This window comes from Protopterus annectens, chromosome 9.part0, assembly GCF_019279795.1.
Source record: "Protopterus annectens isolate FY-2018-M chromosome 9.part0, PAN1.0, whole genome shotgun sequence".
NCBI lineage: Eukaryota > Metazoa > Chordata > Ceratodontiformes > Protopteridae > Protopterus > Protopterus annectens.
Window position 1 is genome coordinate 133611330 of NC_056743.1, and position 22252 is coordinate 133633581.

Here is a 22252-nt window from a genome sequence, read left to right on the forward strand (position 1 = left end):
CTTTTTCTTGCCTCAGACCGATGTCAGTAAAAGTTAATAATTGTATTTCTTGTGGGAAGCAAATACCTCATAAGGATTTACATTCTTACTGTATTCCATGCCTAGGCCCAGATCACAACATCACTAGTTGTCGGTTTTGTGCTAGATTTAACAAACGCACTGTTAAACGTCTGTTTGATTTTGCTCGCCATTATTTTGGCTGAAGGTTTAATTATACAATGCCGTCAGAACAACCGACGACTGGAATGTACAAAAAACGCAAAGATAAGGATAGGCACCCAAGGCCAAAAACTGATAGTCTCTTCTAGGCCAGTCGCTGGTTCTCCGGTTTTCAGTGAGGCAATTTCGCAGCCCTTGACACCTGCTACTTCAGAACCACAGGCCGCGACTGACTCCCACGTGGAGGTGCCTAGGCCTCTGGATACTGAAGGTGTTGGGCCAACGGAGATTAACCCTTCAGATGGGTCCAGAGCCGCTAAGCAGGCATCGGCTTCTGAGGGTGTTTTCAGGCCTACACAACTTACCATTGCACCTACAGCCAAGACTAAAACTACTTTAAAGACTAAGAAGCAGGCACAACATTCACCTGGACAGGCCTCCATGCCTAAAAAACAGATGCTCAAAATGGCCGAAGACTTGATAACTCTGATCAGGGGTTCCCATCCCCCTCCTGATAAAAGGCCTAGGCAGGATACAGATTATGATTCCTCTGATCAGGTTTTTATTTATTTTGATTCCTGTTCAGACCAGGGATATTCTTTACCCCCCTATGAGGACTCTGATGCTGAAGAATTAATTCCTTCAGCCTCTCCTCCTGAGGATTACTCTTTTGGGGAAACTTTACATACCATGAGGGAGAATTTCCATTGGGAGGGCCAGGATTACTCAGAATCCAAGAAAAGGCTCAGAGATTTTCTTTTATTGCCTCAGCACAGGCGCCTTGCTATTCCGCCAGTGTTGGACATTGTGGATTTTGTGTTCTCTGAATCCAGTTTAAATCTTGATTCTTTACCCCCAGCTCCAATCAAGCCAGACAGGTACTTACAGAGTCCCTGACTCTCACAAATTTTTTTATAAAAACCCTGTTGCTGACCCAGAAACTATTTCCCAATGTCCCAAAGGGGTAAAGGCTTCCTTGGCTAAAAATCCAGTTCCCTCCAATAGGGATTCTAGAGTATTAAGACAGATGGGGGAAGAAAGTCTACACCTCTGCAACTTTGACAGTGAGGGCTTTAAATTGCCAGTTTCACATGCTTAAATATCAACAATATTTACTGTCTCAAAACAGAAAATGAGTACAAATGCAGAACAACCTGATTATAAGGAAATGCAGGATTTATTACATGCAGCTGAACAAGTGGGAAAGCATACTTTGCAATGTGGTTTTGATTCATTAGAAGCTTCTTCTAGAGCAGCAGTTACAGGACCTGTGATTCGAAGGCATGCTTGGTTGAAAGAACAAAGTTTACCAGATCATGTTAAGGCAAAATTATTGGATGCTCCTTTGCAGCAAGATAATTTATTTGGTATTAAGGCAGAAGAGGTATTAAAGAAAATGGAGGATAAGGCAAAATCTATGCAGTCAGTGAAGGATTTCTTACAGGTACAGCCACCACGATTCAGCAGGAATAGGCCTACGAAAAATTGGTCCTTTCCAGTGTCAGACAGGCCACAAAGAGGCAGATACAGACGCCCAAGAGGCAGATCTCAGCCACAAGGCTCTTACAGACCACGACAGTGGGGTGCTTCAACCCCAAAAGAAGGTGAGGACAAGTCACAACCTTACAGGAAACGGTCCCAATGACTTCCCCCTTCCAATGCCAAACTTTTCCCTTTTGGCAGCTCCCTTAGGGTGGGAAACTAGCACTTTTTTCTTAAAACTGGCAAGCAATCACCCAAGACAAATGAGTGCTGAATATTGTGTCTCAAGGTTACAGGTTCCACTTTCACATTTTTCCAAGGCTAAAAGGAATGCCAGACCTGCCACAAAATCAATGGGCAGAGGCACAAAAACAAATTACAGCCCTCATGGACATGAGAGCTATTCAAAAAGGACAAGGATTTTACTCAAGACTCTTCCTGGTCCCCAGAAAGGACAAAGCCTGGAGACCCATTCTGGACCTTTCTATTCTAAATACTTACCTGGATGTTCCGAAATTCAAAATGTTGACACTACAACAGCTCCTTCCTATGTTGGGCAAGAAAGCTTGGCTTGTTAATTTGGACCTCAAAGAGGCATACCTGCATGTAACTATCAGACAAAATTGCAGAAGATACCTCAGATTCATAGCTGGTTCAATGCACTACCAATTCTCTGCACTGCCCTTTAGCTTATCTACTGTGCCCAGGGTCTTCACAAAGTGCCTGGCACCAGTAATTGCATTTTGCAGACAAAAAGGAATTCAAATATATCCATATCTGGACGACTGCCTGATTCAAGCAGAGAGCAAGGACATTCTTCTACAGCATCTGGCGTTCGTAAAAATATTGTTAAGTTGCCTAGGGTACACAGTAAACGAAAAGAAATCAAAACTAGTGCCCTCACAAGAGATAATATTCCTGGGTGCCAGCTTAAATACAACGGCCCAGATGGCTTATCTCACGCCAGACAAACAAGGACAACTGACTCAGTATTTTCAGTTGATAGCAACAAACCCCCAACTCCCTGCAAGAAAAATTCTGCAGGCCTTGGGATTCATGGCATCCTGCATTCTACTAATTTCATATGCAAGACTGCATATGAGAAAATTACAATGGTACCTAAAAGGTGTTTGGTCTCAACACTCTCACAGCTTGGAAACCGTAATACCACTAATTCCCTGCCTACAACAGGAGTTTCGATGGTGGGCACAGGCATGTCACCTCAACAAGGGTCAGCCTTTCATTCTTCCCACAGCCAGGCAGACTTTAACAACAGATGCTTCGGATTACGCCTGGGGAGCACACATGGCAGGAAAATGTATTCAGGGCAAATGGACCACAGACCAAATGCATCTTCACATCACTCAAAAAGAGATGTTGGCTGTACAAAATGCCCTTACAGCTTTCAAGGATCTTCTGCATCCAGGACAATTACTACTGAAGACAGACAACACCACAGTAATGTGGTACATAAACAAACAAGGGGGCACTCATTCTTACCCCCTATGCAGACAAGCCATGACCTTGTGGAACACAGCTCTCACCTATCAAGTTCATCTGCAAGCACAATTCCTGCCAGGAAAGAAAAACACTCTGGCAGACGACTTAAGCAGAAACGTCATGGATCCTCACGAGTGGAAATTAAATCCACAGGCCTTCAGCATGATAATGCAAAAATGGGGGTGCCCAGACATAGATCTTTTTGCCTCACCACTGAATTGCCAACTACAAAAATTCTGCACAAGGAGTTGTCACACAAGCTTGGAAAGTGGATGCTCTTTCGTTCAGCTGGAAAAACCTAAATGTTTATGCCTTCCCACCTCTGCCTCTCATTTCAAAGGTACTCCTAAAAGCCAGACAAGAAAAAACAGATGATTCTGATTGCTCCAGACTGGCCACGCCAGCACTGGTACCAATCTTAAAGAACTTAGCTCAAGGCCCACCTTGGATTTTGCCTCAAATTCCACACCTTATGACTCAGCAAAACAATCAGATCCTGCACAGTCAGCTCAAAACCTTAAACCTGGCTGCATGGCAGATTTATTATCCAAACAGACAACTCCTCTCTCTAAAGCTGTTATGGATGTCATTTTGGAGGCCAGGAGGCCTAGCACCAGGAAATCTTATTCAGAAAAGTGGAAGAGATTCTGTGCCTGTAACCAGGCTCAAAACTTTGATCCTCTTGTCCCTAACATTCCTCAGATACTACAATACTTAACTGAGATGCTGGACAAAGGACTATCCTTCTCATCCATTAAGATCCACGCTTCTGCCATCTCGGCTCATTACAACACAGATCCTCCTATTTTCTCTCACCCATTGCTAAAGCAGTACCTCAGAGGGGCTAAAAGCATAAGACCGCCTCGGAGAGCACCAACTCCTACTTGGGACCTCAATTTCGTCTTGGAAAAGCTCACTTAGCCTTCTTTTTGAGCCAGCCAATTCAGCAGAGTTAAAATATACATCATGGAAAACTGCTCTGCTTCTGGCAATAACCTCAGCACAAAGTGTCTCAGAACTGCAGGCACTAATGGCAGTGGAGCCTTTCATCATTTTCCACTAAGACAGGGTGTCTTTAAGAACTAACCCTACCTTTATGCCTAAGGTGGTATCCAGTGTGGCTCTTAACCAAACTATTCACTTGCCAACATTTTATCCAAGTCCCCAGAATAAAGGGGAGAGACTTCTTCATTCCTTGGACATACACAGACAACTGCGCTTCTACTTGGACAAAACAAAAGCTTTCAGAAAAACTGAACAATTGTTTGTATCATATGTTGCAGTATCACAGGGAAAGGCTATTTTAAAGCAGACCATTTCAAAGTGGATAGGACACTGTATCCGGTTCTGCTACACACAGTATGGGAAACCTGTACCATCAAACATTAGGCCACATTCCAACAGGGCAACTGCTACTTCTCCTGCCTACCTTAGAGGAGTACCTACCAAAGACATTTTGGAAGCTGCAATTTGGAATTCAGTGCACACCTTTACCAAGCATTACCACTTGCCTCTTTGCTCTAAATCCAGAGCTGACTTTGCCACTGCAGTGCTGCAGGGCCTTATAGCCACGCCAAATCCTCTATAGAACCAGCCACCCTGACACAGCTTTGGGATTCAACCCAAGTGTAATGAGTGCAGCAGTGAAACACGATGAACATAGTACAGTTTTGTACCTACCATAAATGTAGATGTTCGAGTGTCTTCACTGCTGCAGTCCAGGTTACCCTCCCTCCATCCCCTCTTTCTTAGCTAGGACTTTACACTTTTCTACACTATACTACCTATGTGGTGTATTTGCTGTTAGCTGAACTTTTTGGTTTTATTTTTCATGTATGCTTTATTAGCAGTATGTATTGCCTACCTATTTAGGGGCACCTGACATCTGGGGCAAGAAAAACTGAAGAAAATGGCGTCGGCTGCATCTTATATACCTCTGGCGCACTGACGTCAGGGAAGAGGCGACAGCAACCGATGCCGGACAAAGACTTTGGAACTCTGGCCGACTGCGGGACCGCCTGACGGCAGGATAATTATTTATTTATTTATTTTATTTTACATTTGTTAAGGGAGAAAAGTCCCAAAATATACAAAAAAAAAATTCAGACAAAAATTATAATATTACAGGAGAGAGAGAAGTCATCAAGTCAAAAACAAACAATCAGGTTGCAAAATTCCTTTGTTAACCATGCATATGAGGAAATAAAAAAAATGAAGACAATGAACAATTCAAGTAGATAATATAGACTAAGTAATGTCGCTTTGACCATCTTTATGAGTGGACCATCTTTAGTTCAATCCATGTTAGGTTTTGAGGTTATAGTTTATCAAGTATGGTTTTGTTAAGATTGGTGAATATTGCAGATGAATAAAGGGTGGAATTTCAGTTTATTATCAATAGTAACTCGGATGTTATGGAGACATCAATAAGATGATTTTTGTGAGTTGGTTGAAAGATCAATAATTTAGTTTTTAGGAATGACTGAATGTTATGGTTTATTGTGTCAGTGAAGGAGAGAAGGGCAGTTGTGGTACTGTGTTTGGGTCTGAAACCATGCTGAGTAGCTGTTTGTGCATACATCTTTCCATAATTTTGGGCTAATGGGATTAACGCTTATGGGCCTATAGTTAGATAGTTCAGAGGGGTGAAGGTCTTTATTGAAGGTATTGGCTATTTCTATGGGGTCTTGTTATTCAAGAGCAATCTTTTTTTTTTTTTGATGAGTCTTTTGGGGGCATGGGTATCTAGTATGGATAGAAAGGAGTTACAGGATTGCAGCTCATTTTTAAATTTATGAGGTCAAAGTTTTTTTTGTTTCTTATAGATCTGAAGACTGGTAATAGTTTGTGAGTAAACCATGAGGTTGATGTTTGTGGGGTTATTATCATTAGAGCATAGGTACCAATCAATGTTAACATCACTCATAATTATAGTTTCTTGTGGGTAGTTATTCATTGTTTCCCAAGTGTAATGACTGCAGCAGTGAAGACACTTGAACATCTACATTTATGGTAGGTACAAAACTGTACTTTCCCCTTGGCCTCTTGCTTCTCAGAGTTTTTATAGTTTACAGAGGTTTTGCCATTGATTTTTTATCTACCTTGTCAACCAGCACTTCCTTCGAATGAGTATATTAATTGTTTACTAGGGCTTTATATCCTGTGTTCTTGGTAAGCCTACATGCAGTTCAACCCATAGTTTTATATTTATTGTTGTATATGTATGCATTTTCCTGTCTTTGCTAGATGCATCTTTCCTTGTTAATATGATAGACACTTTTTGGCACACCTCTGCTATACTTCTACTTGGTCACAAGTTCATTAACCATGAAGATTTATATGACATTAAGTATTTCACAGTCTGCTATACATTTCCTCATTTCATTTCTGTCAGAATCCTTTGTAAAGATCTGTGACCCTTTACCCAGCAATCCTTTTAGCTGTTTTGTTTTTAGTTATTAAGATGAATTTTAGGTTTTACTGCAGCATTATTTGGTGATAATATGGCTATATAAATATAATGGGGCGGCCACGGTGGTGCAGCTGTTAGCGTTGCCACCTCACAGCAAGAGGTTCTCTGGTTCGATTCCTGGCTGGTGTGCCTTCTGTGTGGAGTCTGCATGTCCTCCCTGTGGTCACGTGGTTTTCCTCCTGGTGTTCCGGTTTCCTCCCACATCCCAAAGACATGCTGTAGGTGGATTGGACACTCTAAATTGGCCCTAGGTGTGAGTGTGTGCATGTGTGTGCCTTCTATGGAAGATTGGGCGCTGGGCTGGCAACTCGACACCGTAAAACTCCACTGCCAATCATGAGCGGACAGGTGATCTGCTGTGGCGACCTCTAACCGGGAAAAAGCCGAAAGAAGAATGGCTATATAAATATAATCTCATTCATTGACGAGAGCTCCATCATCCAAATTCTTTCTCTTCAGTAGAGATTGGACTGTTATTCTCCGGACTGGCTCTGTTCTCACCAGACTGCTAAATGTCACAGTATTGCGTGAAACCTTTATTTTTTTCAAAGTTGTGGTATATTTCCATAAATATGACTATCTTTATCACAGTTTGGAGTCTTAGTTTTCAGACTGGCTCTGTTCCTATCAGTATGGTGGATTTATAATGTTCCTATCAGTGTGGTGGATTGATAATGTCTGAAGCATGTTTAATGTTTACCTTTTCAGGCTAGTGGTTTTATTTCCAGATGTATAACTATGGTTTTCACAATTTCTGCTTATTTATTGAAGGACCTTGATTGCAGTGTATTTAGTTTCGCTGTCTTTCCCACATTTAGTTTCCAGAGCTGTGATTATTTCCCAATAGATCTTATCCATACTTGCTGAGATACAGAAAAGAGTGAAACAAAAAGCTAACCCTTCCACCAAGTCTGTCATTTGGCTTAGAAGATTAAGGAGCTGTTAAGCTGTTTCCTGTTGTCAGAGTAGTGCAAGGTTTGATTTCCTTACCTTCCATTGCCTGACTGTGTGACTCTGACCAAGTCACTTAACCAGACACCACTCCTGGACTGAGTCTGAAATAGGTCCATGGAGATCAGTGCTCTACCCCAAAAAACAAATACAAATAAAATCTGTATCATTATTCAAGGTATTTGCTGAAAGATTTACCTTGGTCATGACACACTGTCTTGTTCTGCGTTAGTCTGGGCTTATAGAGATCTGCAGAAGGTTTCTTAGTCCTACAAAATTATGAGTATAAGTTGAATGGCCAGGTAGCGTTAGTTTTTGATGCTGGCCTACTCCTGAAGGTGATAAAGATGGAGCAACCAATTCAGGCCTGTTATTTATGGTTAAATGTGTAACTTTTGTATATATAGGTTCATAGGTTGGTACTAGGCTATCAGCCCTATGGCTTATACAAGCCTAGCCATAACAATTCCCTGGCTATTTCTTCCCACACTATTTACTTCCCTGGACCCCTGTCTAGCAGGGCAACTGACATGATCCCCGGGGTGAATTTCCTTTCTCCCATCCAATCATCAAGGTTCCTTTTGAAGAGGGCCAGAGAGGCACTCTGCTTGACATGTATGGGCAATCTATTCCAAAGTCTGGGGAGTCTCTGGGTCAGGAACCTATCCCTCCACCATGTTTTGTTTATTGTGATGACAAGGTTTAGATCCCTGGAGCGTGTGGCTCTGAGTGATTGGGATTTCTTTAAGTGTAGCATGTCCAACAAAGCTCTGGGTTTGACATGGCCTTGTATGTTAAGCAGAGATCGCCTCTGAGTAGACTATATGCGACAGAGTTTAGCTGGAGCTTTTTTAAGGCAGTCAGCATAGGGCATCTGCTTTAGGCCTGTGATTCTTTTAGTGAGGTATTTCTGCGGCCTTTCCAGTTGTTGCAGATGTCTTGAGAGATACATACCAGACGGGCGTTGTATTCTATAATGGGTCTAATGAGGGATGAGTACAGTGGGACAATGACCTCCTTTTTTCTGGATGAAAAGCCCTTAGTGATGAGGTGTGCCACATAGAAGGATTTCCTGACTGTTGTGGCGATGTGGTTATCGAAGCTGAGACTACTGTCCACCTGTGTTGTTACATTTTGTCATAAGCATCGAAACCCCTGCATACAGCTGCTCACTTTTTTCAGCTTTCTTCTGTAGGCTAGGGCTTCTAATCACTAATCAACTGTTTATTTGGCAGAACTGTAACAGTACGGGAGATTCAGAGCAGAGGACAAGATCATTCAGAAATGGCCAGCCTGAATATTTCAGTATTAAGTAGAGGGAGTGGTGCTCTTGATTGTGCTTTCCTGCAACAGCTACATGAACTGCATGTCTTTTGGAGTCTGACTACAGAGGGTGTTGATTTACTCATCCTTGTTCTGCCTGTCATTCCTTATTGCTCATGGGGTTTTCAGTCCTTTTCCTGACCCACTGAGGATCTTAGCCATTTCGGAACAAGAACCTTCAGTTTTAATGAGGAATGTGTAGGCCTTGGTGCAGGAGGCCTGCATCTTAATAGGTTTTCAGTACACTAATAGTTAATAAACTGTTTTCATTATACTGCTGAGACCATTCGGCCATTTATATTTGAATGTTCTGTACTAGTTGCCCACAATGTGTGGGCAGAATGATATCTGGTATTTTGTACAATGTAGTAAATAGTGTTGCTAAGGCAGAGTTGACAAAGCAGTATACGTTTGATTAACTGTCTACATTAGTTAATATATTTTTTTATAAAACATATTTGCTATTTATTTTGTTTACATGTTATTTCTGGTTCTGTGGCTTTGTTATATTTTGCTTCTGCTGTGCAACTGATTGATGGGTTACTGTCATCATTCCTAAAGTTAGCCAATGTCGGACTTTCAAGTATATGATAGGGTTGCTTATATAATTTCTGATGGCTCAGATTTGTAGAACTGTTGATGAGAACCGTTTATAATTTGATGTGAGCCAACATGGTGATTCATCACTGTGACAAAGCAGAAATTCCCTGAGGCTCCAAGAACAGAATAAGTTTTTTTCTTACATTTATTTCATTGAATTGCACTTCTTAACGCTTATAGCTGTACTATACAGCTAATCTACTACATTTTGCACTGTTATAATTTTTTTTTACTGTTTCACTGCTTTTTTGTGCTGTTTTAACTGTATTTTCATTGCTAGGTAGTGTTTCATTACTGTAATTGCATATTTATTGAATTACTTAACTGTAAACTGCTTTTATTTACTGAGAGTTGTATTTTCTGTTTGTGAGTGCTCTATCTGTGCATTTCTGTGAGGTTTCTGTGTTCTAGTCCAGTAGCATAGTCTGGATAAGAGGTCTGCTGTTATCCAGGCCTGGTTATTTTGCTTGTTGAGTTTCCTGTGTTTCTGGCAGCCATCTTCTGCTGGTAGAGTCTTGTCTTTGCTGTTAGTAAGAGTAACATGGTTTCCTGAAGTTTTCTAGCATGAGTGATTGGTTGAAAGAGCAGGGGCTAGCATTATTGGGTAGTAAAAAAACGAAAAGTGGAAGTGTCAGCACAAACCACAGACGGCGGCTCCTTCAGCCCAAGTCACCAAACCACAGCTTTCTTCTGCCAAGGTCTCCGGACCATAGAAGTACCAAGTTCAACAAACAGCTACTCCACAAGTACTTTAAATACTTTTATTGCACAACCCAAATTTCGTGAAACGCATAAAGCGTTTTTCGTTTGAATCAGTGTTCAAACTTCATCAGACAAACACTGGTCATCGCGCCAGTACGCATTTAAATACTACAATATAATGATGTCATGAAATCTTAAACAAACAGTCACATTTAAAAACAATCATGTTTAAAAACCAGAGAAATTTCGTGTAATTGTACCAAACCAAATATATATGCATAAGTTATATGTATTTGTGTTATGTTAAATGTATTACGCTTTCTCTGTAAATAATGGCATTTTAACATGTTTCCTGAAGTGTGTATGTAATATATACGTATGTATCCATCTAGGGACCAAACTACACTATTATCATAAACTCTTCATATTATATGCTATATATGTATATAAAATCATTATTTCTTTTAAAATAGTAAAATTTTCTTATTTAATCTATAACCTATTAACATATGATAACTGGGACAAGGAAATCTGTAGGGATGAAACCCTACCCAAACATTTGATATGTCTATGAAAATAAATATGAATATAAACATATCTCCCTTAAACTATACCTAATAGTATGATTCTGTTTTTTGTTTTGTGTTTTTTTTAAAAATTAGTGATTCAAAATTTTAAACTATTATGATTACATGTATTTCACAACAATACCTTCATTATCTAAGTAAGCTTTATTAATTTTAGTAGGCATGTAATTGAACAAACTTCATTCAATCCTGGGTCTCTACAAGATGTCAAACGTAGCTGCCATTCTAGTTCTTTTTTCTCAAGGACCAACTTCAACACATTTTCATGTGTCAGGTCCATGTAGTTTGTTTGTACTTGGTCTATAACCATAAAGTTGAATGTATGTCCTATATTTATATTACAATGTCTTGCCAAAGCATTTTCTTCTTTATTTTTTCTGATGGCATAAGTGTGCTCATATATCCGGTCTCTTAGTCGTCTGTCCGTTTTCCCCACATAAAATGACGGACATCTCACATTGGGCCAAATACACCACTCTTTTGCTATTACAGTTATAATTACCTTTTATAGTGTATGTTTCTTTTCCAATGTTAAAACTGTCTGCAGTGGTTATATAACTGCAGTACCTACATGAGCCACACTTCTTAGTACCTCCCTTTCTTTTTGTAGTATGTCCTTTGCTCTCTAACAATTGTTTTAGGTTCTTACCTCTTCTATACGTTATGACTGGTCCATCATTTAAAATTTTGACCAATTCCCTTAAAACTGTCTGCAGTGGTTATATAACTGCAGTACCTGCATGAGCCACACTTCTTAGTACCTCCCTTTCTTTTTGTAGTATGTCCTTTGCTCTCTAACAATTGTTTTAGGTTCTTACCTCTTCTATACGTTATGACTGGTCCATCATTTAAAATTTAATTGGTCAAAATTTTAAATGATGGACCAGTCATAACGTATAGAAGAGGTAAGAACCTAAAACAATTGTTAGAGAGCAAAGGACATACTACAAAAAGAAAGGGAGGTACTAAGAATTGTGGCTCATGTAGGTACTGCAGTTATATAACCACTGCAGACAGTTTTAACATTGGAAAAGAAACATACACTATAAAAGGTAATTATAACTGTAATAGCAAAAGAGTGGTGTATTTGGCCCAATGTGAGACATGTCCGTCATTTTATGTGGGGAAAACGGACAGACGACTAAGAGACCGGATATATGAGCACACTTATGCCATCAGAAAAAATAAAGAAGAAAATGCTTTGGCAAGACATTGTAATATAAATATAGGACATACATTCAACTTTATGGTTATAGACCAAGTACAAACAAACTACATGGACCTGACACATGAAAATGTGTTGAAGTTGGTCCTTGAGAAAAAAGAACTAGAATGGCAGCTACGTTTGACATCTTGTAGAGACCCAGGATTGAATGAAGTTTGTTCAATTACATGCCTACTAAAATTAAAAAGCTTACTTAGATAATGAAGGTATTGTTGTGAAATACATGTAATCATAATTGTTTAAAATTTTGAATCACTAATTTTTAAAAAAAACACAAAACAAAAAACAGAATCATACTATTAGGTATAGTTTAAGGGAGATATTTTTATATTCATATTTATTTTCATAGACATATCAAATGTTTGGTAGGGTTTCATCCCTACAGATTTCCTTGTCCCAGTTATCATATGTTAATAGGTTATAGATTAAATAAGAAAATTTTACTATTTTAAAAGAAATAATGATTTTATATACATATATAGCATATAATATGAAGAGTTTATGATAATAGTGTAGTTTGGTCCCTAGATGGATACATACGTATATATTACATACACACTTCAGGAAACATGTTAAAATGCCATTATTTACAGAGAAAGCGTAATACATTTAACATAACAACACAAATACATATAACTTATGCATATATATTTGGTTTGGTACAATTACATGAAATTTCTCTGGTTTTTAAACATGATTGTTTTTAAATGTGACTGTTTGTTTAAGATTTCATGACATCATTATATTGTAGTATTTAAATGCGTACTGGCGCGATAACCAGTGTTTGTCTGATGAAGTTTGAACACTGATTCAAACGAAAAACGCTTTATGCGTTTCACGAAATTTGGGTTGTGCAATAAAAGTATTTAAAGTACTTGTGGAGTAGCTGTTTGTTGAACTTGGTACTTCTATGTTCCGGAGACCTTGGCAGAAGAAAGCTGTGGTTTGGTGACTTGGGCTGAAGGAGCCGCCGTCTGTGGTTTGTGCTGACACTTCCACTTTTCGTATTTTAGAGCTTGGTGTTTGTTCTATTATTGGGTAGTAATTTGAGCTTCTAGATTCTTCCATCTTTTTTGGTATTTAAACTGTGCGTCTGCAGGGGGCTGTGTTTGTTTTTACCAGGCTGAGGAGTAGCGATTCATCGCTGTGACAAAGCAGAAGTTCCCTGAGGCTCCAAGAGCAGAATAAGTTTTTTCTTACATTTATTTAATTGACTTGCACTTTTTACCCCTTATAGTTGTGCTATACAGCTACTCTGCTACATTTTGCACTGTTGTAAATATTTTTTTACTGTCTCATTGCATTTTTGTACTGTTTTATATTGTGTAACTATATTTTCATTGCTAGATAGTGTTTCATTACTGTAATTGTATTTTTATGGGATTACTTGACTGTAAACTGCTTCTTCATACTGAGAGTTGTATTTTCTGTTTGTGAGTGCCATCTGTGCTTTTCTGTGAGATTTCTGTGTTCTAGTCAGGTAACATAGTTTGGATAGAGGCCTGCTGTTATCCAGGCTTGTTGAGTTTCCTGTGTTTCTGGCAGCCATGTTCTGCTGGTAATGTCTTGTCTTTGCTGTTTGTGAGAGTAACAGCGTTGCCTGACCTTGTCTAGCATGAGTGATTAGTTAAAAGAGCAGGGGCTAGCAGGATTGGGTAGTAATTCGAGCTTCTAGATTCTTCCATCTTTTCTGGTATTTATACCCTAGGTTTGCAGAGTGTTGCGCTTGTTTGTTCGTTGCACACTGCTGTTGCACTGTTTTAACCCATTGCAAGGTAGTTCAGTTACATTTTTCCCTTACCAGCACTCCTGTGTAACTGACGTCCTCCCTTGCAAATTACTATGATTTTATCCAGCCCTACTCTCACCTGTAGGTACTCTGTTCTGATAATACCCACTCTACCATCCTTTACCTCTCTTCCACAGATTCTGACAACCATGGACGGACAATTTCCTGTGGTTTCTCCTGCTAGTCTTGTTAACATGGGGATCCTGGGACCATGTAGCAACTGCCTCATGTACACAGGCAACCCTCCTCTTCTACCACCCAGGAACACTGTGAGAAATTTAGTTGCATTAAGAACTTAGAATCTTTGCTGGCTCAATGACAAGCCCGTACATCTGGCACTGAGAAGGTTGTCTGCACAAACACCACACCTCTAACACCACCCACACCTGTACAGTACACTCCTACATGTGTGGAGGTTCTCAATAAAAACATACCTAAGCAAAAGAGACCTCCGAGGCAAAAGCACACACGCACATCACAGCCCACTGCACCAAGCACCACCACAAAGTACACATGCCTGTGTCTCGCACCTTCTGAGGCCCAGCCACAAACCCAACATACTAGTCATAGGAGACTCTATCGTGAGACGCACAGGCGTTTCCTTCACCAGGCTAGACAAGGGGAAAGTCACGGTAAGTTACTTGTCATGTACTAGAATCCACCATATCACTCAAGTCTCTCAACAGATACTGTTATGACTCTGTCATAGTCTATGTTGGTGTGAATGACTTGAGACGTACCTCTCTAAACTGTATGGAGAGAGACATGACTGAGCTCGCTGAATATGTGTCCCAGGCAGGTATGTCCCTAGCCTTAAGCAGCATCCTACCATCACCCACAATGATGCCTCAGTACAAACAGAAAATGATTGACTTTAACAATTGGCTTAGTTTCTGGTGTCATTCCAAGGGGATCCAGTACCAGACAGCCTGGAAGGACATGATTGACAGACCACAATGCTTTGGTCATCTGTCTTCCCCGGGCTTCAGGCTTCTGGCAAAGGCTCTTGCCTCCCCCATAGTGCCTTTTTTAAGGCAAAGTCATGAGGACAAAATTACCAACGTGAAAAATTGTTCTAAACAAAATTTAAAGGTCATGTTGCTAAATGCTAGGAGTATTAACATGAAACTGCACTCATTGCAAACAATCCTCTCCCTGGATGACGCTGACATTTGTACAGTCACTGAAACCTGATTCACAGCTGCAGAGAGCACCCCACCCTTACCAGGTTACTTGTCCTAGCATACTTTCAGACTCCAAACCGGGCTACAAAGCCAAAGGAGGTGAGTTTCAGTACTTGTCAAAGATATACACAGCTCCAGGCTGGTCAAACAGTATGACACCCAGGCGACACTCCAGGTGCCGTTAACTATTGACAAAACACCTATTCAAATCATAGCTAGTTACAGACCCCCAACCATGACTCAGGAGGCCCACTCCACCTATCTGGACTTACTTGAATCTGTCAAGATTCAACCCTGTACCCTGATCCAGGGCAACTTTAACTACCCAACCATAGAGTGGAAGACCTATTCTAGTTCAAACACGAATGCCCAGAGATTCCTCAACTTTCAGTGCCAATGCATTGGATAAGCTGGTTGACACCTCCACAAGAGGTCAAAATATCCTGGACCTGGTACTAACCAACATGAGTAGGCACTGTAGCACCCCTACAGTGTCATCTTCCTTGGCAAGATCCGACCATAAAGCAATCACTTTCAACCCCACCCCCCCGAGGGTCAAACCAAAACACTTTTCCAAAGCTAACTACAACCTCCTGAGAGCAGGTATAAGCAGCTTCACAACCACCGTCCCTTCAGTTGAATCAAGCACTAATGTCCAGGGCTACACCAAAAAACTTTATGAACACCTATATAGCTGCATGGCCTCAGCAATACCTGACAGGACAAATCATCTTCCTCAAGGAAGAGTAAACCTGTTTGGTGGACAGCAGCAGTAAACAGACTCTATGATAAAAGGAAAACACTGCTGTCCCAGACTAAGAAGGAGCAGGTGCCAAGTTGGAAGGAATCTCTTCTTTGTCCGAACAAACAAGGTCACTGGTGAAATTCTCCAAGGCTAACTTCAAGTCCAAATTGGCCACATCCACTAAGGACAACAACAAGGCCTTCTTTGCATAAGTCCGCAGTCTCAAAGGTAACTCCCAAATCTGCTCTGAATTGGTGGTCAAGAATACCACATGCAGAAACACCATAGATATAGCCAACCTGCTGGCAGACAAGTTTAGTAAACCAGGACATCCCAGCACCTGTCCCCCTCCCCTCATCACCAGGGAGCTGGTTATTAATGCCCTCTTAAAGGCAAAAAATACACCCTCCATGGGACCCTACAACATCCCTGGCTGTGTCCTACATGAACTCAGGCAAGAGCTCTCAGCACCACTGGGCATCATATTCAACCAAAGCCTGTGCACTGGCTTTGTCCCTGCAGAATGGAGGACAGCCACTGTCATCCCTCTGCGCAAAGGTGGAGCGTCCACCGACCCAGGCATTTATAGGCCCATCAGCCTAACTAGCCTGATCTGCAAGGCCATGGAACGCATTATCATGGACCTTATAAACAAGGACATTGGTAACCTGCAAATGCTTGATCCCACACAGTTTGGTTTTGTCAAAGGGAGATCATGCCTGATAAACTTGGTAGCCTTCTTCAAAACAGTCACGATGAGGGCAAAACAGTGCACACCCGCCTACCTTGTCCTAGCCAAAGACTTCAACACTATTCCCCACTTGGGCATAATAAATAAACTGTCCCAGCTAGGTATCAATCCATATGTTAGCAGATGGGTAGCTACCTGGCTCACGGATAGAACCCTCTCAGTCAAAGTAGGGAAAGCCACCTCTAGTAGTAGACCCAAAGCAAGTGGCGTACCCCAATGATTGGTTTTGGGGCCTTTACTGTTTGGGATATACTTGTTCTGAGGTGCAAGCCAAAACCAGTGGTCTGTGGCTGATCAAGTTTTCAGAAGACTGCAAGCTGGGCACTGTCATAAATTCCCGTACTGATGTGAACCCCTTCCAAGAGGGCCTTAACCACACTAATGACTGGTGCCAGAAGCCTGGCCTCAGACTGAATGCCCCCTTTGGGGAAAATGTTGCCCCCATTAATTATCACATTTAATAACAACGTACTAAGCATGCAATCAGTCATGAGGGGCTCGGGCACCCAGGTTGATAGCAACCTGACTTTTAACCACCATGTTGCCTCCATTGTACAGAAGGCTTTCTACATGGCCCACCTCATAAGTAAGGGTATTTCATCCAGTAACAAGAAGTCATGACATCACTGTACTCCTCCCTTATCAGACCCATTATCGAGTACAATGCCCCCTTCGACATGTACCTTGCCAAGCACATGCAGCAGTTGGAGAGACAGCAACGGTTCCTGATCAGGAAAATCCAGGCTCTCAAGCATCTATCCTATACAGATAGGCTAAAAGCCCTGTCCCTCTACACAGTCTTGTACAGACTGCTCAGAGGTGACCTGTGCGTGATGTACAAGGCTGTCTCAGACAGCCTTGATGGAGTTGCTGCCTATCCGCAAGTCAAACTTAACTCATGCAACCTGCATGCAAGGTCTCAACCTGGTCTGTGACATTAATAGAACTTATTGGCAGGATAGATTTGTGTCTCAACGACTCCTCCATTTGTGGAATAGACTTCCGCTCCATGTCATACAGAGTACTTCAGTAGCCCTCTTTAAGAGGAACCTAGACGACTGGATGCAAAACAGAAAATATACCCCTGGGATCCCACCTGTATCCCTGCTGGACAGGGAAAACAGGTGCTGACTTTGTCTTAACATGGGTGAAATTCTTGGCTAGGCTTGTAAGGCCCTGGGCCAATAGCCTAGTATCGTCCTATGCAACTATAAATACCGTGTTTTATAGTTAAATCGGGGGGGGGGGCATATAATTTACATTTGTTAAATTCCTATGTGTTGTTTAGATTGAGTGACATGATGGTAAATTAAACCATTTACCTTGCAGTTAATTAGTGGGTCCACTTAGTAAGAGGTTTTTGGAATGTAACTCTAGACAATGTAGTTTGTGAAGTGGAAGAAATTGAAAGTGTAGTGGTTAGACACAAGACTGTCGGCTTTTGTTTTTCTCTTCCTATCAGCTGCTAGAGCTTGAAAGAACTTTTCTGAGCTGTTTTCAGTTTGAGGGCATAGGCCCTACTACTCTGTGTTCATTTTTGGAAAAAATTTCCAATATTTCAAGAAAGAGATTAGTTGGACAGCAGAGGTAATGAATGCTCTGCTTTGCATCTAGAGTTGCTGACATTTGTGTCTTTATTATCTTTCAGTGCATCTGACATATGACCGTTTCACAACAGATCTGAAAGAGTTGTCCAGCACTTACAGGGCTCCCCTCTGTCTATACAGCCTTTACAATTTTGGGGTACTTTAAGTAGAGAAGTTAACCACATTGCATGGCTACAGAGCATGCTTTTTTTCCTGTTTTATTAAATCTTTTTAGCTGATGTTGCTGGGGTGATCAGATGTTAATTGTTGTATAGAATCATGTTTTTTTAGAATTGCTTTGGTCCTCCAACTTTGAAATTATAATCTGCAAATAATCAGTACAGCAATGGCTAAGTAGATGCCCCCCCCCCCCCCACACACACCAGTCTTGTGATTGTAACTGCTTGTAAAGTACCCACTTACAGCTTTGGTACTTGAACCTACATTTCTAATTATAGTTTTAAGATTTACAGGTGCAATTGATTTTTTTGTTTAAATGTACCTAACCCTGTTTCTGACTGTTAGTGTTAGGACTCAGTAATGCAAAGAGTGTATCAATCGGGCTATAGGCATTGTTCTACTTAAACCGTATCAATTATGTACTTTTTATTACTTCTGTCCTAGTGTCATTCCTGTTTCCTTCTGTGTGTGGGTGTGTTTGTGGATGTGTGGGTGTATGGGGTTGGGTGTGTGTGTTTGTCAGTTTCCTTGTTTAAAATATTATACAAAAAATATAAAGTATGATTAAATATTAATGAACATTTAATAGTTATAGTTAAAGCATCCTTCCTACATCATCTTTTAATCAGCAAAATGTTTTTAGTTATTTCTTAAGTTATTGTTTTTTTTTATTTTTTTATTTTGTATTATTGGTTATATCTTGTGATTGTGCAGTTTCATCCATTACCGGTCAAATGTTACATATGCTGTAATAGTTGAGGCAGTCTGCTACCAGAAAATCTTATTAATACAAAGATGATAAATTTGAGTAAAGGTAAGAAGTCTTTGTTAAAAGTGGTGGTCACATAGCTTCAGTAAGCAGGACGACTTTAGCCGTGATGAGTTCTGGCAAAGATAGTCTGGCCTTCTGACCCTAAGACTGCACAGTACTTGGTGTACTATGCCGGGCACTCTGCTTTGATTGAATAGTTTTTCTGTCTTCTGTCGTTGAAAGTGACAAAAGACAGACTAATGCACACTTTTCAAACTTGCAGTTCTGACTGAAATTGTTGGTGCATTTCTTTGTGCTGATTCCTTTGAGAACGTATTGTGCAGTTGGTGAGTGAATATGATGTCAGGATATGTTTGCATTTATAGTTTTAGAAGTTGCAGAATGTTTTGAGTAGGATGGTGTTTGTACTACTTTTTATGATTCCCAAAATGACTCGCCTTAAAATTGAAGAGAATAAAAGGTGAAAAGAGAGAACTGTTCCTTTTCTGTGTGGAAAGTCTGTACTTTTTTTCCATTTTAGCTCTTAAGCCATTATCTTGTAGTTTTGCTTCTCTAGAGTAATAATTTGTGTTAGAATGCATCACAGTCTTTGTAAAGAATGCTATCTACTTTTAGAACTTTCTACTTTAAGAACATGACAGTTCCTTCTTATTTCAGAAATTACATGTGACAGTAGTGCGCCAGGTAAATATTGGATGACATTTATATTTGGTGCTTAAAAAAATGAAAGTAAAAAAAAATGTACTATTCTTTTTAAGCCAGTTTTGTAACCCTGAGGTGTTGAACATAACCCTGAGGACTCGTAAAAAGAGAAAGTCCTGGTACTGTTTCAGTAAATGTACATTTTGGGCCAGTAAACTCTGCAGTCTTTAATTCTGCTAGAGAGTGGTTATCAAATTAAATGTCTACCTTTTTTTTTTTTTTTAATTAGTGTAGCAGTAAAACTTAGGGTGAAGATATTAATTGAATATACCTTGTGCAGACATTAAGACTAAATACAGCTTTTACATGAAATGTTTGCCTTTCTCCACGTCTGTCAGCAGTGTTTGTATTTTTGCATTCCTTTTTGTTGCATCATAAGCCGTACTGCATAGCCTTGGTATTAGACATGCTAATATCTTTGGAGTGAGTGAAAGACTATATTGCTGCTGGTTGCCAGTTATCCTGTAGATTTTAAAATAGATGACAGAATGTTCCTTTCACCTCTTTTGACCTTTGCCCTCCCTTCCTTGTAGAGTAGAGAACCTGTTGACCTGAAGGCAGCCATGCTGGAGATGGTGGAAAGGTTAAGGATCAAGTGCACTGACCCTAAAGTAAGTTTCGCTAATGTACATTACAGCATTGAGTCAAAGCTTTCCAATCTTGCTACTTTTTTTTTATTTTTTTTTATTTAAGTTAGTGATTGGAAATAATGCATATTTTAAGCTGTTACACATATTGTATACATGTGTTAAAAGAATGTGCACTGTTTTTTAGAAGTACCACTTGTGATTAGAAAAGTATTCACTGGGCAGGTGTATTCAGAGCTTTCCTTAGTAAAAATGTGATCCGAGATGTGAACTCTCTTGTCAGGACTTTAGCCATACCTTTTAAAATTCCAGTGAACTACCGGTGCAGGTTGATGTATTGTCAGTCTTCAGAATGAAATTGCTTTAATAATGAGGTAATTGACAATGCCACAAATCTCTGATTACTTGAAGTTGACATGCTCTGAATGTGATGTGAGCTAGAATGTTTGTCACTGATCCTGAGATTGTAAGCAGGGTGGAATGGTGTGGTGGCTTGCTTAGGGTTTCTGCTACAAAACTTGATCCTGACCATTGGCATTGCCTTATCAGAGTTTGCATGCTGTTCTGAGTCAGTGCTGGCTTGCTTAGGGTACTTGGATTACCACCCAGGTTGGCATAATGGTTAAGGTATTTACCTTACAGACAAAAGGTGCAAGGTTTGATTCTCACGTGGGATATTTGGCTAGGCTTATAATGGCTCACAAGGGCAGTTAGCTTAGTAGTAATCTATAAACCATCTCCCACAAATATGCCAGGTGTGTGATACAGATGGGTGGAGGTCTGGCTAAAGCCCTACGAAGACTGCAAAATGACCCAGACATAGTCATTAGACCAGCAGATAAAGGAGGTCCTGTGGTTATTATGGATAAAGAGGGTTATAGAGAAGCTATGTATGAAATGCTAAATGGTATAAAATATTATCAAGTGGTTAGTAAGGATAAAGTAGATGATATTAAATATAGGATATCTACAATGATATATGATTTAATCATGAGTTTTAGTATCTCACAGGAGTTAGGTAAATATCTTGAAATAGAACATCCCATGGTTCCAGCCATACAGGGCCTACCCAAAATCCACAAGAATAGTTAAAATTCCCCACTACGGCCCATAGTTTCAGGAAAGTTTCAGGAAAGGGGTGGTGTACCGAACCATTTTCAGTATATGTACAAAAAAATTCTTCGACCAGTATTAGAAAAGAACATAATAGTTCTTAAAGACACCAGACAATTTTTGATAGACTTATATAGTTTTACAAACATGTCAGCAATGCATTCCAGTAGTTTATTTGTAACATTGGATGTACAATCCTTGTTCACTGTCATACCGAATGAACAAGGCATAATATCATTTAAGAGGTACTTGAATAAACATAGTGATCTTGATAGTAATAAGATTGATTTAGTTTGCCTCTTCCTTGAAGTAATTTTGGAGAATAATATTTTTGTTTTTGAAGAAAAATTCTATATACAGTGTGATGGCGTAGCTATGGACACTTCTTGTGCCAACAGCTACGCCAACATGGACTTAGCTTTATGGGAGGAGGAATGTTTATTCACAATTTAATTGAATTGTTCAAGAAATGCGTGTTATTTTATCGACATTTTGTCAACTATGTTTTTTTAATTTGGAATGGAAATGTAGAAGAATTAGAAATGTTTGTAAATACAATGAATAGTATGACAGACTTCAAAATTCATTATGAAGTATTCAGAGAACAAAATAGAATACTTGGATGTATACATGGAGAAAGTAATGGGTAATTATATTAATACAGGAGGTTTTAGAAAAACAAGTCAAAGGAACAGCCTGCTACATAGAAGCTGTATGCACCCGGCATATATCTTTAAAAACATAATAAGAGGGCAAGGAATGAGAATTTGTAGATTAAATGCTACAGATATAGGATATCAAGAAGAGTTACAAAGATTTAAGAAAAGATTACTTATTAGAGG

At 40.0% G+C, this 22252-nt stretch overlaps 1 protein-coding gene across 3 annotated transcripts in view; it reads left to right on the forward strand.

Moving 5' to 3' along the window:
- The window catches only part of TRIM44 (tripartite motif containing 44), a 1245326-nt gene that overhangs the window by 94450 nt on the left and 1128624 nt on the right, over positions 1 to 22252 (forward strand). For all 3 annotated transcript variants that reach the window (XM_044082660.1, XM_044082661.1, XR_006366200.1), the window contains exon 2: positions 20244 to 20321. In XM_044082660.1, coding sequence (XP_043938595.1) covers positions 20244 to 20321 — 78 coding nt within the window. The remainder of the gene's footprint in view (positions 1 to 20243; positions 20322 to 22252) is intronic.